Source organism: Cyrtonyx montezumae, unplaced genomic scaffold, assembly GCF_038088225.1.
Source record: "Cyrtonyx montezumae isolate F1298 unplaced genomic scaffold, pur_monq_1.0 scaffold_1, whole genome shotgun sequence".
In the NCBI taxonomy this organism is placed as follows: Eukaryota; Metazoa; Chordata; class Aves; order Galliformes; family Odontophoridae; genus Cyrtonyx; species Cyrtonyx montezumae.
This window is the reverse complement of record NW_027071825.1, coordinates 21069459-21088961: the sequence shown is the minus strand read 5'-3', so window position 1 is coordinate 21088961 and position 19503 is coordinate 21069459. Positions and strand designations below refer to the sequence as shown.

General features: G+C 34.5%; 2 protein-coding genes across 4 annotated transcripts in view; one reads left to right on the top strand and one right to left on the bottom strand.

Moving 5' to 3' along the window:
- Positions 1-19503, top strand: part of CFH (complement factor H) — a 210504-nt gene that overhangs the window by 94427 nt on the left and 96574 nt on the right. The gene's annotated exons all lie outside the window — the stretch shown is intronic.
- KCNT2 (potassium sodium-activated channel subfamily T member 2) overlaps positions 1-19503 on the bottom strand; it is a 115437-nt gene that overhangs the window by 43525 nt on the left and 52409 nt on the right. Inside the window, exons 10-13 of the mRNA XM_065743118.1 lie at positions 12642-12822; positions 9951-10115; positions 8354-8490; positions 3663-3726 (exon numbers count right to left, since the gene is read on the bottom strand). Of these exons, the coding sequence (XP_065599190.1) occupies positions 3663-3726; positions 8354-8490; positions 9951-10115; positions 12642-12822 (547 nt within the window). The remainder of the gene's footprint in view (positions 1-3662; positions 3727-8353; positions 8491-9950; positions 10116-12641; positions 12823-19503) is intronic.

Sequence of the window (19503 nt, the reverse complement as noted above, 5' to 3'; positions counted from 1 at the left end):
ATTTCAGAACTAGAAAGGAGTAATTAAGCACTGCGCTTAGGAAACAACATGTGAGATGAAATGTCTTGCCTAGTCATGAAATTGGTGCTATGAATAGACAATATGTAAAGAATGATTCATTATGTTTGCAGCATCAGTGATAAGAAAGGCTTTCAGACTCATGAATACAAGGGAAAATCTCTGTCTTTTACTTAATTGACATTTTCAAACCATGATTTTTTAATGTCACTTGAGATGGTAGCGAGTAGTTTTTGCACTAGAAATACTAGAATGAAATAATAACAGGAAGACCTTTTGAGGATGGTAAAATGCATTAGGTCCTATGTTTTGAATTAACCTTTTCAGATGTAGCATTACTGCATTGATAGAGGAAATTTCAGAACTTAGAGGTACCATGCTATAAGCTTTCCTTGTATAAAGTCACATTTTCTTCTCTTTTTCTGTCATATTTATTTCTTATGAGGGGGCGTGGTTCTGCTGTTTTAGGGAGTTATTCTTTGCATTTTTGTTTTGTTTTGTTTTGTTTTTTCTAATTAGTTTCAAGGGATTGAAATGCCAACACACTACAGGAGTAGCAAATGGTTAGGTAATGGGACAGAGGGAGGTCACTCAGATACGCTTTTATTTAATGCAAAAGGTGCCAGGAAAACAGAGTCTTCAGAGTCAGCTGCAATGATAACGTAGCTTCATTACAGAGTTTGAGGTTACTAAATTCCTGCTGCACTTCTGATAGCAGTCATGCAAAAAACACATTGGCCTGTAAGATGGTAGGAAAGAGCTGTTCCCTATATACTACATGAATAGAAATGCAGCTTAGATTTAATAAAATTTAGATGATTTTTTATTCTTAAGGATTATATAAGGTGCTAAAATTAAACTCTGATGGTACAGCGTTGGGCTATCACAATACGTTTAATTGTACACTTCAAATTGTATTTACTCTTCATCTGCTCTTCTCATTGTTATTCATATATCCTTTTTAGATTTTTTTTTAGAATTTTTCTATAAAGCATAACCATTTTTTGGAAGGTTAAAGAATTTCTAAAACTGAGAATGAATAATGCTTATTACAATTGTTAAAATGCAAGCGTTATTAGAAAAAAATTACTGAACTTAGACCCACAGAAGAAGGTGTTGATTAATCTCAAAATAAAATATCTTTTAGATAATTACAAAAGAATGGGAAAGATACTTAGAAACTCTCAATCATTTGGCACATATGCAGTTTCAAAACTGCTAAATATATATTGTTCTCGACTTATTTTTGAAGCAAGTTATAAATGTGTAATTTGGTACTTAAACCCTTCATATAGATTCATGAGCTTGTTTCAGTGTGCGTGCATGATCAATATTTAACATTTTTTCTATTGTCATAAGCATATGTACGGAAGCTGTTTAGGATTCTCACAAAATTGAACTGTTTTTGTCCCATGGTTACTCTCTCAATTTCTTCTCTGGAGAATAGCACTCTAGGGTTAGAAATGAAAATACAGGTAGAAATTCTAAGTGCTTAGATTCAATCTATTTGTGTAGTATTTTTGGCTCTCCCTTTTACATTTCTAGTAACTTATACTAGTTTGTGGTGATGAAAAATTTTGACATTTTTAGCACATAAAAAGGCATTAAATATGTACTTAACTGCAACTGGAAACAGCTAATGCAAAAGTATGTTTCTATTCTCATCACAAAGTATATGGTCCTAGGGGGAGTGAAGGAAAAATATATTCCCTTCCACGCAATGATAAATTACCAGATATACTGTTGGTGGTAAATATAGAGATGATATTTAAGTTAATGTAGCAAAAACTGCAAATTTTAAATGAAGTGTAGCAGGAATTTACATCATCAGAACTCAAAACAAGACTTTAAATAAATTTGTTTTCCTATTTTAATGTGTTTGACGCTTAAAAGTCACTGAGACTTGAATTAACAGTATAGTAATGTCATGCAATTTGATTAAAGGAAGGAAAAAAGGGCAAGCTTGAACTCACCCATCTTTGAATTTTCAGAAATTGTCAGAAGAAAGCTTTTGGCAGTAGAAGTCATCTTTCATATATTTATAGAGTCTATTACTGAGTTATCTATAGGACAGCTCAAAGGACAGCTCCTATCACTCACTGGGTTAGACCAATAGATGCAGTGTTTCAAGAAACCATTTTGTGGAGCAAATTAATACAGGCAGCCCACTAAATTCACTACCTTCATGGTCTGGCACAGACTACTTCTCTAAAACCATTGATCCAAAAATAGAAAAAAGCCAACAAATTGTCATCTATATGTAAGTACAATTTGAATTCAGTTTTAGGAGTTATATCCTACTGTGTGAAACAGATGTCTGTCCCATGTTATATAGCAGAAGAGCAGCTTATGTCTTGGTCTGAGATGTCAAAATTGCATTTAATAAAGTAAAACTTGGCAAAGATTTGTCTTGCCAGAGAAGAGAGAATTCCTAGTAAGAAGAGATTTTGGAAAGCTGAAAATGTCTTGGACTGACTTCTCAAGTCCCTTTTTCTCCAAGTGAAAAAGGAAGCAATATTTATGAAGTAACTGTCTAACACCTGTTACTGAATTTCTGAATTATTGTTGATGTCCATCATCAGAAGCAAAACCAATATGGGAAACAGAATTTCACTAACAAAATAGCAGTAACAAGCATCTCACAGAACTGCTGGTAGCAGCTATGACAAATGAGTAGATCCTCTGCTGAGGACGGTAGATGGAGAGACAAAAACTTTGGCTTTGAAAAATCACAAGTAACAACAGCTGTTCTGGTAAGAGATGTCATCAATGCATCTGTTAATTTTTGACAGCTGTCACAAGTAGGAGAGAATCCAATGCACTTCTCAAGCTCAGCAGGATAAAAAAATCAGTTGTAGACTAATACTCATATGGATGATGTCATCTCAGTGACAAACTGTAGCCTTGTATATTACTGAAGTCAGTAGAACAGTGTAGGAAGTTCTATTTCCTTTCAAAGGTTTAGGGGGCAGTAAAAGAAAACAAACAAAAAAATAGAAACAAACTGCTGCTCCATATTCCCCGTGCAAAGGAAATCTAAACAGCAAAAACAGAGAGGGAGATGAAATCTTACTGAGAAATTTCAAATTATACTGACCCAAAAGTCTCACTGTTACAGCTCAGATGCTTGACTTATTTCATTCTCCTTTGGAACCACAGACTGGAAGACTTATCTGAATTTTAACATTCTGGGATTTCTAGGCTCCCAAGTATTTAACAGACTTGATAGTTGAGACCTGAGCTACCAAGACCCATGGCTGAAAGGTGGAAGCTCGAAATCCTGTTGCTTCCAGTTTCAGGGACCTCTAATGGCAGGCTTTGTTGCGGAACTTTAAGCACATAAAGCTCTGAGATCTCTAGCAAATCCCAAGGCTTTCTTCAGACAGTTTTGAAACTGATAGATTTCCTAGAAACAATTTTTATGAATTGACAAGTTTCCAGCAAACATTTCCTGACTGGAAGATTTTAACTCATTCTAACAGTGGCATTTACTGAAGTATTACAAAATATTTGAAGTTAACTCTTCTTATGCATAATTTGTATCTTTATTTAACTTTAATCATCTGTTTATAGAATAAATCTGAGAAGGTACAAGGAAAACATCAGTATAAACACTCATTCCTGGTTATTTCTTCAAAACTTACAGCTGCTGTTCTGTCCACCTCACAGCGGCTACTCAGAATGAAACAAGCTTCAGCATCATCCATTCTAGAAAAATGAGGCAGAAAACCCTGTTACATACAGAAAACCCCACAACCTTCTGTTGGCCTGTGTTTCACATATTATAGTCTTATGTGATTGTGGATATAGAATACAGAGAAAGAAGAGTCTATCTGCTTTCATGCATTATGAATGTCAACAACACTCCTCTGCATACTTAGTGTACCAATACTTCTTGACTAGGTTCTAGGAAATTCTTCCCTTGGCTCCAATAGATGCTGTGCCAAAGTAAGAAAAGCAAGGTGCCCTCAAGCACAATTAATTTGCAAAGTAACTATTTATCAGCCATGAGTATAAAAAGGTGAATTAATAGCACCACTCTGCATACTGTGTTGGTGTACAGTATGTACATTATTCCTAGCAAGAAGGAATGAGAGAGTAAAAATAATATAGAATGGCCTTACCTAGCACTAGCAAAAGGGTGGGCGAATGTAGTAGAACAATGCATTAGATGTATCTCTGTATATATATGCATTAATTGAATCAACTATTTTTCAGTCTGTAATCTCACTGAAGTGAAGATTTCTAATGCTTAATTGTTCTCTAGTGGTTACAACTGGTCATGTAATAAAAATGGCGGTGGAGGAGTGGGGATGAAAAACTCTGACTGGAGTCTTATGAAAGCTTGCTTTTCCACGCTTGTCTCACATCTTAATATCATCCTCCTGTGAGTCCTACTTCACCCACTCGTGTAGGGAAGCAAAGAAATGGGGACTTGGCTGATCTGCTTGGGAAGGCAGGACTCTCTAGGCAAAAACAAACAGGATGACCAGAAAGGGTTTCCTGTGAAGAGAAGTGAGACATAAAACTGGGGAAAATGAGCAGACAGTTCAATGTTCATTATGGCAACTCCATTCTGGAATATGGAATAGGAAATCAGAATCTTTTGTTTTCTAGCAGTAGAGAAATCAAAATGGTGGTTGTTAGCAATAATTTAGGTCACTGGGATCATAGGCTTATGTTGAGAACCCTTTATCTTTGGTACTGTACAAGCAGGACAAAAAGACAGCATGTACCATATTAATCTCTAAATGATGTAGCAAAGGACTAGAAAAGTATATGTAAAAATGAGAAACAAACTGTGAATGTACATTATAACAAAAAATAATGATAGAAAGTGATCTCATTAGATATCAGAGCAGAGAACAGACTGAAGAGAGAGTATAATAGAGAATATCAACATTAATGTATAGATGTTTCTGAGACATTCATTCTAGCTTGAAGGTACAGAATAGGTGAAGTCACAGTGGGATTTGTATGCTAATCTGTTGCAGGTGTGAGATAACAATATTATAGGCTTGTCAGGTTTCCTCTTGTTAAGGACTTGGAGTTGTAGGTTAAGTGAGAATAAAAGGTTGCTCCTTGATGAGAAAGACATGCCAGTGAAGGACTGAAATGAGAGGTGAAGTGATGGACTATGCAAATAATATTTCCAAAGTGTTCTGAAAGAATTGAGATGATATATATTAAAAATCTAAGCATTGTTTTAGTAAGGTAAAAATAAGAACTTGTCTAAGAAAACACTGGCAACCTTTGAGTTCAGTCTATTCAGGATGCTTTATAAGATGATTCCAAACATATGATCTACAACAACTTACTGATTTTATTTGAGCAGTAAAACTTAAGATCTACTTTTAACAACTTACAACGAAAGTTGATTAATAGACAACCAAGTTAATAAGCCAGATAAACTGATTAATAACCTTTTTGTTTATGACTATAGAAACATTGATTGAATTTGTGTGTTTTGTGTGGGATCATTCAGAGAAAGTAGAAATGAGAAAGAAGGATAATTTTAAGTTTTTCCATAGGCAGCAAACAGTAGGAAAACAGAAGCCTCAGAAGATTAAAGAACATGAAAGGTTAAAAAAAATTAAAAAATTAACAGAAGCAACTGTGCATTTCCAAAATAGTAATGTGAAGTGCAAGCGACACAGAGAAATAAGAACAGGAGGGCAATTCTAAGCCCTGATTAAGAAAAAATCAAGCGATCTGTATGAGTAGTTTTAGATAAGCACAACAGCAGAAGTGGTAAAGTCTTAAAAAAAATAAAAATAAAATAAAAGTGGGAAAGAAAATTCAGCAGAATTAGTGATGGAATAGCATTTGATGAGAAATAACTAGAATCAGCAGTATATATAAAAGATTTTGTGAGGAAATGAAACCTCATTGATCATATTCACCTCTCTCTAATGTTTTTTAGAAGCTTCTTGAACCACTTCAGCCACAGATGGCAAGGATAACTCCCCTGATACTAACATTCAATAGGTACCATGAATTCAGATGACAGAAACACTAATAATATCTATACTCAGCATATATATCAGAACCCAGAATATCCTTTTAAGAGAACCATTCTATTAATGTTCTAACAGTAAGGAAATATTTGCCAATCCAGAAAATCTGAAAAATACTACTGCTTGAGAATAGCACAACCTGGAGGGACTTGATATATTGAAAGAAATTTGAAAATAATAACAAAAAAGCATAAAGTAAAGAAAGAGTGGATAAGAAGAGGATTAAGATGTGTGCTGGATTAACTGAAATGGAAAAGTGTAAGAAGAAAAAAACTTTTCTGACAACATGGGAAAAAGCTGTAAAGCAAGGAAATTAAATATACTTTCTAGCAGTAGTCTGCATGAAGAACATGGGCTGTTTTTATCAGTTACTGTGTAGATACGAAAGTTCTAGTCGTACTAATGCTCAATATAAGTAGCAGTGTTGTCACACCACAACAGTTTTTTATCGTTCCGCAGAGAACACAAAAAAATTGCCAAGTAAAACTTTTAAAGATAGAAAGCAAGAGTGAGTATCATTTTTGTAGTCAGACTGCACTAGAACATAGAAAAAATGTTTACCATTTACTATAATTATGCAGTACACCAGTTTTTAGTATTCTTTTCCTTTTTTTTTTTTTTTGGTGTGACTTGTATCAAGATATTTTGGCATTACGTTTCATGTACAATATATGTATACATTTTGATAAACAAACAAATAGCTTTGGGTTTTTTGTTGTTGTTGTTGGTATTAAACATTATTTTGTTTTGGGAGGAACTTTTTATAAGGGCAGGTAGCAAGAGAACAAGGGGAAATGGCTTTAAACTGGAAGAGTGTAGTTTTAGACCAGATATTAGGAAGAAATTCTTTACTGTGAGGGTGGTGAGATGCTGGAACAGGCTGCCCAGTGAGGCTGTGGATGCCCCTTCCCAGGAAGCACTCAAGGCCAGGCTGGATGGAGCTGTAGGCAACCTGCTCTGGTGGGAAGTGTCTCTGCCTATAGCGGGGGGTTGGAACTACATGACGTTAAAGGGCCCTTCCAACATAAACTGTTCTATGATTTTATTTATTAGAAGTTATTTACCATGTGTCTTGTTATCTTCTCAGTACATTATATTCTCATTAAAAGGAATATAGCAGACATCTTAGGTACGGGGTTACAGATCAGATTAAAGGTCCTATTAAGTTCCCACTATGCTTTTTCTCTCCAGAGAGATGGAAAACTATTCTATGACAGGTACATTCAATTACATGTTCTGTAGGAAAAAGCTTTGTTGAGTACCTCCAGGTTATTATAAGTAAAATTCATTATTATCTGCAGGGAACAGACTAATTTTTCTTAATGTGTATAATAAATGTTAGCCAAATTCCCACACAAATTCTTTCTTGAAAATGAGCAACAAATTGGAAAAACAGGAACTGCTTTTTGGAAGAAGTTCATAATCCTGAACAAAGATTTTTTTGCACTTTCAAACAGATGTAAAGGTAGCTATATTTTTCGGTGGCAGAAATCTGAAGATGTCGTTACCTGCCATTCTTCTCGCAGATGAAATTCCTCAGAGTAATTCTTGAGAAGGCTGAATGACACAAGTAATGAGGTATCGGCTTGATTTTTGATATCTGTATTAGTTGATTAATTTAAGTGAAGACTGATAAGTTCTTATAAAAAGCAGAGCATATAAGTTAAATTGTTTTTTTGAAAAGAATCTTCTTTCTCTTCATAGTCTGAAGAGACAATCCTCCTACACAAATTCCACTGTGAATTCTTTCCCACCTTTAAGTGATTCAGCAATGGTGGTTGTTGGGTGTTTTGTTTTTTTTTTTTTTTTTTTGAGAAAATATGTTTGACTGATATGTTTTGATTAACGTCATTCAGTATTAACTGGCAAGTAAGTTTTTTTTTTTAGAAGTGGTAGAAAATGTGTGGTAACAGTAAAATCCTGAAGGAAGAATATATAGAGGTAGAACTTATTAAGGAAACAGGACTGTACAAGGCATTAAAAGGGAGATAATTTTGTTCACTTTTTCTCCCTATCAGTTGGTTTACTATCTGCGCGCAAGGAACAGAAACAAATTCTAGTATTATTGGCAGTTTCAGAATTTTCAACACATCTTTTTCTAGAGAAATTACAGGGAGAAAAAGATTGGTCAAATGAAGAGCTTACAAATATGTTCCTTGAAAATTTTCAGACATTAGTAAAAAAACAAGTATAATAAAGATCCCTGCTTTCTAAATAAAACATACTTTCATTCTAGCTTTTGCTGTTCTTCAAAGGTCTTTATCAAAGAGTATATGCAAAAGGAAGGTAGAAAATAAACGTTAGCCATGTTTGCCTACTTTGCTCTCAACAGGTCTTGATCTTTTAGTGCTGAGCCTTGGAGATAGATAACTCTTTGAGACCACATCGGGATTTGTAAGACTCTCCGGACCTGAGCATCCATTTCAGTAGGACACAAAATAACAACATAATAATCCTGCCAAAAACATAATGAGGAATAGTCAAGTTAATATTTGATTATACCATTCATTGTTGCCAGGAGATGAATCAACAGACTAAAGATATATTAAACTTCTGTGATAATTCTCAAATTTCACTGGCAAAAGAAATTTGAATACAAGTGTTTAAAATGTTGAATTATTCTCAAATGAAAAAGGCAGAAATGCTCATAAAAGACTTAAGATGACCAGTAGAATTCTGTTACATTTTTGTTTCTATGAAAGCTTAAATTTTTTAGACACAATTCACTTTTCCGTCATTACAGCAGGAAAACATAGGAAGCTTTCCACAGCAATTATTTTCTCCATCTCCATTACTCCCTGGAATCTTTTTATCTGCATTAGTGGGCAGATGGAAATTTTATTTCCTGTGTACAGACAATCTCTGTTAGAAGTAAGGTTGCCCCTGACGTGTGTGTGTGTATAAAAGGAGAGACAAGTGGAATGTAAGGGGAGATTCCAAGAGGTTAGGACAGTCTTGATACAGAAGTCTTCCCCATTGCATATGGTCTTTTGCTAGAAGCTTACTTCCAGCATCATCTGTATCCTCCAGCTTCCCACTTCACTTGTGAAGGGTGTGCATGTAAGCTTCTTCACACTACATGAGTAGTATTAGGACTTTTACTTTGTCTCCAGCATATCACAAAAGCCGACTAATTATTAATCTGGGAAGTACTAGATTTCTATGTACATTTGCTTAGGCTTCTTACTAGCTGATTAATTTGGAGACCATTTGGCATTTGGGGTTTGTCATGCTGCTGCTCAGCTATTTGAGGACTGTATTTTGTGGGGTTTTTGCATTACCTAATGAAGTGTGGTGCCACAGGTAATGGTAAAGTATATTGGCAGAGAAGATTTTCTAAAATAAATGGCTTATAGAAAAGCTAATGATAATGAATCCAAATTGCTATTTCATATAAATAAGCTTTTTTGTGATTGGAACAAGTTATGATGTCTGTTTGCATTAACTATTGAATAGGTGTACAATGAGAAAAATCTTGTGCGTGTTACCTTAAAAGGTCTTTTTATAAAAACACAAAATGCCAAAAACAAAATACATTTTGATTTGTAAGGAACTTTAAACCCCCTCCCCCCAAAATAAATAAACAAATAATAAGTAAAAGAACAGAGGAAAAAATTGAACAGTTTTCATTTTGCTTCTACTTTGAATAGAAAAAAAAAATTAAGCTACATGGGAATATTTGCTTCTAAAAGGATTAGTATAATTCAACAAGACAGTAATTCTATCCCGTTTATCTCAGTTCAAAACAAATGTCTCCATACTCAGTTTCTCAACAACTCAACTTCTCACTGCAATTGTAGATTCTCAATTTAGCCAACTATTTCTAAATTCCGTTTTACAAATTAAAAGCTATTCCAGAATACTCCAAAACTCAGCATTTTCAGATTATTTTCCTTTTTCTTTAACTGCAAATACCTGCAACCTAGGGTGAGCGTAGAATTCATTTAAGAAATCCATAAGTAAATCAATCTTCAGAGAGCTGACACACAGCACAACGTGTTTTTCTGTCTGAGCTCTGTGTCGACTGTAGTTGCCACCAGACTTTTGTCTCTCCATCCACAAATATGCCAGCTGTTCAAACTGTAATAGATACATGCCAGTTAAAAGTAGACAAACAGCTGCACAGTGAAAATGTATCACAACTTAAATACATTATACTGTTCAGATCATGCCTTTATTCAATGATGCTCTTAGTGGCCAATTCATTTTTCTTTGTAAAAAGTGTGTGGTGTGTGAGCCAGATCAATAGTACAACTACAGAACAATGTGGCAGTACAGCCAGTCTCTATGGCAAACAATAACTGATTAACTCCATTAAAATATCGTGTGACTACACCTAATGTAAAGATTTTAGAAAAGAGTGAAGACTACACTGTGCACTACCTTGGTCATGTATTTCACCTCTATGAGCTGTTTTTCCAGGGACCTGTGATCTAAATGCTTTCCTGAAGTGGAAAATTAAATTTTGATATGCTTAGGTCACTATAAATACTTAGATGGAAGTACCATTTTACTTTGGACAATGGCTGTCTTCTGAGATTTCATAGTATTCTGAAGGTGACCATATCTGTGTATTACCATCTAATCTGTATACTCACTAATATGACTTATATGTACAGATCTTACTTGTACATACAGATACATGGCAGCTGTTAATTTTGCAGCTTTCACTTGCCATCGGGATGATGTATGCAGGCTAACAGTAAAATCTGTTTGGTACTCTTATGAAAGGGAAGCTCAGTGTGTAATAAGCTAGGAAATATGAAAGAATGATTAAGAATATAAAGCATTGCTCCACTAATCAGAATTCTTCAGTCTAAAGACAAGGTAGTGATAATCTGTGCCTTCTCAAAGTGTTTTATGCTAAGTAATACACATTTAATCCTGAGCTCAATTTAACTATTTGTCTATCGTGGTAACAGCTTTTTCTCACAGCATCAACTGATAGAGACCCTGAATTAAGAATAATAATTCATTTAATGCTGTAGAAAGACAAATCTAAAGAGATCACAGTTTATAGTAAATGAGATTAGATTAGGCTAATCCCTGGTAGGGAGCTCTGCTCTCTGGTGACAGAGACAGGGCCTGAAGGAACAGCTAGGAGATGTGTCAGTGGAGGGTCAGGTTGGTGGTCAGGGAAAGAAGGCAGCGGGCATGGACCAAGCTGCCCAGGGCGCTGATCATAGCTCCAAGCTGCTGGAGATCATGGAGCACTTGAACAACACTCTCAGATGTGGGGTTCGGATTTTGGGTGGTCCTGTCTGGAGCCAAATGTTGGATTTGATGATCCTTTGGGTCTTTCCAACTCAGAATATTCCATGGTTCTATGATTTTAGGTAATGTCTCCCACATTCTGTATGTAGAAAACTATAAAGCCTCTTCATCACTACTACAAAGATGTAAAAATAAAATATTTAACTACATATATTGATGTGGAAGGCAGTAGATTCCAGATTATTTACAAGTAAGGCAGAGGTTATATGCTTAAGTGCATATTAGAAGTACTTGAAATATGAAATTTCAATTTCTGAGGAAATTCCGAACTTTTTAAACAATATTTTAGTTTTAAACAGAATATATATCTTGTTAAACTCTCACTGAGTGGCAATATAATTGTATTAGTTCTTATGATTGCATATGCGTACATGAAAAATTTAGCTATAATTTAAATGTTCAGGTAGTTCAAAGGAAATTAATGCTGGCAGCTTGAGCTTCAAGTTCTGTACTGTCTGCTCACAGCTGAGGTTTAGTTCACCATCAAAGAAGCAAAGTGTGGAAATCATAGCTGTATGAGAAACTTTGGAGCTTCAAGGTCTATCAATTTAGGTCTATTGTAAGATTCAAAAAGCACACACGATGTCTCCCCACACTTCCTTCTTGTGGCCATAAGTTTTGGATCATCACCAAGAGTGAGACAGTTAACATTATGGCACAGCTGCCCTGTAGCTTTTGCTAATGAGCTGACAAACGTCTGGGACAAATTTAATGAAACTGATTGGTTACAAAATACTTGGATTTTCATAAATCAGCCTAAGCCCATGTAAGCACCAAAAATTCCTAAATGTGCAGTTGAATCAGTGTGTGCCAACACACACAGATGTGAAGACAATTTGCTTGAGTTGCAGATTTAATGAGTTCTTTTTTTAAGTTAGCACTGAACTGTAAGAACATGAGAGGAAGTGGAGAGAATCAAGATTAGAAACAGGGAAAGCCTGCAGAGGAAATGCTATACTTATAAAGAAAGTGCAGGGTACTGTTTTTTGTTGTTGTCATTGATTTATGTGGTTTTTTCTTTTTATAAATTACCTAGGATTAAGAGAAGGGCTCTGTGGTACGTGACAGGAACAGAAATCTTTCACCAGCAATTGAAAACTGGTTTTGGTGCTATATATTTTATTATAAATCTGTACTAAATCTCATTATAAGTTTAAACTGTAAAATTAAACTAAAGACAAACAGGAAAAATTAGGAAAAGAATAGAGGGTACAGAAGATGGTCATTATTTCTGATATTTTAAATGCAGTGCAAAAGGGTGGGTTTTTTCAGTTACTGTTTGGTTTTAAAAACAATTCTAAAAAGGAATTGAAAAAAAAAATCCATGTTTACCTGTATGGGCAACACCACAAGAGCAACACAGATCATAATGACAACAAGCAGCTTTGAAGGCCATATCTTGGGTGTAACATCCCCAAAGCCCACAGTGGAAAATGTCACTATGCAGAAATAAAGGGAGTCAAAGAGAGTCAACTTGTTTCCTGCTCGTTCCAGATGCTGAATTCCACAAATACTATGTAGAAAAGAATGAATAAAGACACGAAAAATAAAAACTGCACTTAGGTTCAGTTCAAGTTCGATGATTACATCATATATACAAAGAATTAGTTATTTTAGTATGAATACATTGCTTAGAAAAAACATTTCTTTCAAAAAGAGGAAAGATGAGTATCAAACTAGAAGTGATATTAGTATCATTTCTACATCATTTATGATAATCTCATTTTTTTCAGTATTTCAACGTGTGATATTCAGTACTTTGCTACTAGATTTTATTTAGTGGCAAGGCAGAAGTGCTGTAGAGAACATCATGGACCAATGCAATTCCTTTCTAAACCAGAACAAAACAGATGGTATATAGTCAACTCCATTTAGAATTTTTTTTTAATGTATCAAAACTATTCAGGGAGACTTTACTGTTATGGCAAAGAAAATATACGTAATACTTTCTTTTAATCTGTTGCTCTCTACATTGGTCTCTAATGCTTACTATGGTAAGAGCTATTAGCAGGAACACTAGTTCATGAAATAACGTTAGTACCAATGGTTACTGACTGTCTGGAGTAAACTGAACATGAGAACTGAAGGATACCCAGTTGCCAAGAATAAGTGCCCAGTGTCAGGGTCAGACTTTGGCTACAAGGTGCCAACTGGTATGAAGTTTCTGTTTGCTAAACATATAGCCTAGAAATATAATGCTTGGTTGTTTCTCCAGTCAAACAGATATTAGTTCCTTCCAGTTACACGTTTCTGAGAACAAGTAATTGGTAGTACGTGCTACTTGGTATTTATTTCTCTTGTAATCATTGTGATTCGGGTAAATTAGTGCTGTTTCGATTTTGAGAAGCAGTGGCAGAGTATATCTAGAGGTCTTATTGCTGTTTCTTATGTTTCACGCTTTAGAAATATTTCACTTTCAAAAAATATACCATGATAAAAAGAGCTTGAAGTATGATCTTCTATAAGACAGTAGAATCATTTAGACTAGATCCAATCTATCTTTTAAACTATATTCATGCACATGAAGAAAATTGATGTGTGATCCAGATTGAATAAGAGTTTGTTGTTTCTTTTCCCCTTGGAGCTAGCTGAATTATTTATCCTCAGGCAATTAGAGATCTAATTGGTAAATAATACCGTATTTCTTGGTAATTATTCTAGAACAAATCTAAGATAATTTCTTCACATATATCCTTTCCAGATGGTAAGAGTCACTCGTGAATATCTGCCATGGTAAAATTTTTGCATCACCAGGGAGACCCTGTGTTTATAACAGCTTTTCGGTTGTTCTTCTGTTCTCTGTTCTGTTCTCCAAAAATAATTCAGTAGTGGGCAGTGGCATTTCCAGAACATATGGATCAAACTCCCAGTTTCCTTTTCACAGTTCTAGCATTTGTAGTTTTCACACTTCTTAAAATGTTCTAAAAAAGGTGCATGTTTTTTTCCTGTTTGCATAAGTTTCATCCTTCAGTCGGCACCAATCTTATGTTCCTTTCCAAGTTCTTCCATGTTTTTCACTGGAGTAGTAATCTAGGTCTTCCTTAATTCTCCTATATTCACAGTTTTCTCTTTCCCTTTTCCCCTTGAAAAAAAAATGTTTGTCCCTGTACGTATTAACAGAGGAACTGCCTGGAAATATGTCAGTGAAGAACACTTTCGGTCTTGGGCATGGAAGTTTCTCAGCTATCTTCTATTCCAGTGTTAATTTGAAATGATAGAAAAAACTTGGAAGGTATCCAGGTATCAAAAAATAAGCTATTTTAGTGTAGTTATTCACAAAAGTTATACATAACTATAATAACAGAACTATGATGGATTTTTAATCTTTTGATGTTACTATTTCTGATTACTCTGATCCATTCTCTTCACTTGTTTGTGGATACATCTCTAAAACGTAAAGCTGATCTAAGGGATGAGGGTCACAACACAAGGAAAGCAGCAAAAATACAGAGACAGGGATATGGCCATAACAGGACAATTATACCACTCTCCAAAGTGTGTTTATTATTTGAAAATAGGTTTGTATTGAAGCATAATCCTATCATTTGTAGAAACATAGTTTTTTTCTGATGTTGGTGTCTGTGAAATAGCTCAGAGCTTGTGTAAGAAGGGTCAGTTCTAATTTCTGTATCTGAGGGGTTGGGTTAAAATTCTGTTATCTCAGGGTTGGGGTTTTTTTAGTTTTTTTTAGGTTTTTTTTTTTAGTTTTTCAAGCAATAAGGATTGTTTCTTCACTCTCTACTCTTTTCACAAACCTCAAGTAAAATCTTTACTAATTCACTTGTAGCAAAACTGAGATACTTTAGTAAAACTACTCTTCATGTACTCTTTTCAGCCCACCCAAACATACTTAAGCATTACTGAAAATACATTCTGAATATACCATGAACCAGCCTTTCTAAGTGAATAACAAACTGTGAATTGAACTGAATGAGCCCAAGGTTTTATTTTATGAGTAGTACTCCTGTATGTCCCTATACATTTATATTCTCTAAAGCCATCAAAATCATTTTGTGCCCAATTCAGAATGTTATGGGTCCAAATTGTCTTTCGTTGAACTTAGTGGGCAGGAAGCGAGAGCATCTCAAATCAGGTACCAAGTCAACAAGACATGGGAACTATTTATCCTTCTCTGAAGCAGAAATCAGCTTATTCTTAGAACTTCTTGAAAAATTGATTTATTTCTTTGATACTACTTGTACTTCATCTACAGTTCTACCAGCTTGTACCTGAGGCCCTAACCCTGAAAGCAAAGGAAAGATAAATCCAAAAATAATTTACCAAGTCTTAGTTTCAGTAGTTCTGTTTTGCTGTTCTGGCTTTTATTTTTACTACAGCAAGGGATAACAAAATTGCATAAAAACTGATTTTGAGAGACAGCTTTATGACAATCTAATATCCAAATCAAATAATACTCCTTCTCCAAGAATATTATATTTTAATCTCACCCCTAAAGTGTAATTTAAGTATAATCTGTACTACTAGTGAAGTGTAAACTATAGAAATTACAGTTTAATTTCTTCAGTACATCCAAAGAAACATGAGTCTGTTTCTATAGCATGCTCCTACCTGATTATGCTGCGTAGGGTGCAGTAGAAATACACTCATTCTCCAATAAGTTATGTCCACACGAATTTGTCATTCAGTTCTCCACAACTGACATATTGTATTGTAACCTAATTATTTATATGAATAACAGTAACTGCGTCCTTTTATTTTTCTTTCAAATCATTAAATGCTAAGCATTATTTTTAAAAATATGATGCATCAATACTACATGTACCAAGAGTCAGCACGTGTTCTTGTTCTGCTTTCTCCTATTTCCTAGCATAATGAACAATGACCCAAGACTTCAACTTTTTTCTATTTTGGTATTTTATGGTGGCTTTTCTATCTCCATGTTCCTGTTTACTTCCTTCTTCCCTTTCATACCACAGAGAAACAACCTGTTTGGTTTTCCCTGAACACACATAATGATTTCAATCAGGAAAGCAGTATTCAGCAAAAGTAATGCTTATACCAACTTGTATTTGTGGACAAAATAAACTGCTATAATAATAAACAAACAGAAATTACCTAATTAAATTACAAGGCCCAATTCACCTCCTTCTACACCGATTTTAGGTCTCTGTAATTCTGACAAGTTGTGTTTTCATAGTGGATTTAAGATAGGAATTAGATGAAAACAACACTGGCTTAATGGAGAGGATATTTATATCCAAACAAAACCAAAAGCCCATTGGTCTGCTAAAGCAAAAGCAGCGTCAGCAAATGTACTACAAACTCACAAAAAACAGAATTGTGATTTTAAACATGTAAATACGTAATCTCTGATGATTAGTCATGTTTAGTTAGGTAGAACCTGAACTTTTGAGAGTTCAATCTTTGTTTTACTGGAATTTTTTTTTCTAATTCCAGGAATCTTTGCTTGTTCAAATATTTTGTAAGCCAAAACTAACTACAGTTTGTACACAATCTGTCTCTACATGCAGTACAGAAGCTGACTCAAAAAATCAAGTGAATTACCTTCTAAGACATCAAAAGAACTCAATATACAGAAGGATCAATGGCAACGTTTAATAACAGAATATTAATGCTTTTTTTCGTATCGTTAGCTGAATATTTAACTGTCTTAAAGTAAGAGACGGTTAAGATCGAAATTATAATATACTGATCTGACATATCTGAGCACATTTCTAACTAATTCATGCTAGAAAGACAGGCCTTCTGTAAGGAGCCTCATGTTTTAAATAGATCACACAGGATGAATGAGCTTTAAATATAAAGCTCACTATGCCCACTTCCTTCTGTTTGATTTTCTCACTCTTTCACCAGAGGGCCTTAATGCTTCGCTCTGCATATCTTCACTTTTACCTATGTAATCTAATTTGAAATGAACTAACCTGGAAGGGAAATAACATAAGGGGAGACTTCACTCCATAGCACTTATTGAAAAGGTGCTATTACGTTACTCAAAGCCAAGGAGATAGAGAAATGTTTGGGGACTGAAGCTGTACTCTGCTGATGCAGTTTATATATAGTGGCAAATTACAGTATTTGGATATTTGGATTATTAGCTGCTGCATCTTAAGAAGTATTTTATAACAGCCTTGTAAGGGTAGGGAGAAACAGCAACAACTGCCCAATACTTTTATATGTGAAAGAATAAATCAGAATGTTCCTGCAGTACTATTAAGTCACCTGTACAGTTTAAACTTCAGAGAAATCATGAAAACTTGTGGTTAGCTGTTTTTATTTTAGTTCAAACCAAGTTTCTGTTTGGTTTTAAGCACTCTGCTGTGAGAAATAAGTATTGTAGAGAAAAATAAACCCTTAGGTTAATAATGTTTTTAACATGCTATGGTAGAAAGCCAAAGAAATGGGCTCAACAAGAATTTGGATAGCTATTTGCAACTACTGTACATCAACTATCTTTATTAATAATCACTTACAAACTGTTTAGTATTGGTTTGTGTTTTCTTTTGTCAGTAGTGCCAAATAGATCTAATTTTTACTTGGTTATTTTTGTATTTATAGAAAACTATTATTTAGAGATACAACCTCTTGAGGCCTAAAATCATGTGTCTCACTCTGAAGCCAGAAGTGAGAGATGCTTAGGTAGCAATCAACAGCACTGTATCCCTTGAACTTTGAGCTTCAATTTGTATAACTTCTATAGTGTTTCAAGTGGACAGTTATAAGGGATAGCTAACGAGTATGTTGAAATCAGTGGGGATGAATTTTACCATGTTGAGCAAGATCCTATGGAACAGGTTCAGTACTTAGATACTGTAGAAGAAATACAGTAATTCTGCAGTCCATATTAAATAAGTGTTCACATTCAAATCAACAGTTTCCACATATCTGAATGTGGATTGACATTAGAGCAAATTTGAAGTTAAATTACAATTATTTGATTGCTCTGTGTTGCCAGTTAATATTTCTATTACTTTAAATGTTTCTGATACCACTGACACACATATTTTTGCTGTAGTGAAAATACTGGAATGACCCTTCTGCTGATAGACCACCAACTATGGCAGATATTTATAAGCAAAATTCAAAGAGCACAACAGTGAAAAAGATGAGCACTTTAACTTCCTACAAAACACATGGCAGGTACTTATATCTGAATACTCTGCTTTATACTGAAGAAAATAGCTTTTCATACTAGGAGTTATCTCTGTGGGTATTCTGTACTCTCTAGGCAACTGATACAGAGCTAGATGCAGTTTTGTCCTATATCTTCCTATATTTTTAAATTAGACATTATTTGAAAAACAATTTTCAGTGCTAGTAAAATTAATATACAGAGAATCATACAAAACTCAATGCTGATGTAACTGCAGTGACATTAAAGTGACTTCTTTATTCATTGTATCAGGTACTTCGTGTTGAAATACTTAGTGTTGATTTCTGAATTATAACATACTCTGAGTTTTGAGTATCTTTTTCCTAAGAGACACTATAAGGCTTTGCAGGCTGGTCCTACAGTCTGAAAAGGTGAAGATGTTGCCAGCAATTACTCATAAACAGCCTAATACTTTCTGATTCTTGAGTAAATAATGAAAGAGAGACAAAGAAAGAAAAGAATGATCAGAATCTACAGCCAATAAATGAATGGAGATAGATTTTACTCTGATCAATAACAATGTCTGTCCTATTCAAACCTCTTGAAGCTGAGGTTTTAGGTTGCTGAAAACCAAATTTTTTGCTTTTGCCAATATATATGATTTTTCTCAGATCTTTTATGAAATCTGTTCTGTCTGAACATTTATTTTCTGAAAAGCAGTTTCCCACAAACAGCACTAAAATAGAAAAACAAAACTGACTAGTTTATGCAGATCTGCAATTTCCAATATGTTAAAATGAGGTAGTACAATGTATAATGATGTATCAAATTTAAGAAACACAATGAGAAGTTCAAACTTGCTCCCTGTATTATGTATAACAGGCTGTAAAGCTGTAGGCATAAATGACTTCCAAGACATAGAAATGATTGATAACATGCAAGACAGTGAAAGAAATGAGGGAGAAAGAAGGCAAAGGTTGTTATACTGTCTTTAAAGTGAGTAGAGAAACATCCTTGAAATCCTTAGTTGGTAACAAGCAATCTTGAGTGTGGTAGGGAAGGCTGAAATATATTTAAAGACTGACTAGACCAAAAAGGTTAGTGCAAGACAGTGTGACCTCT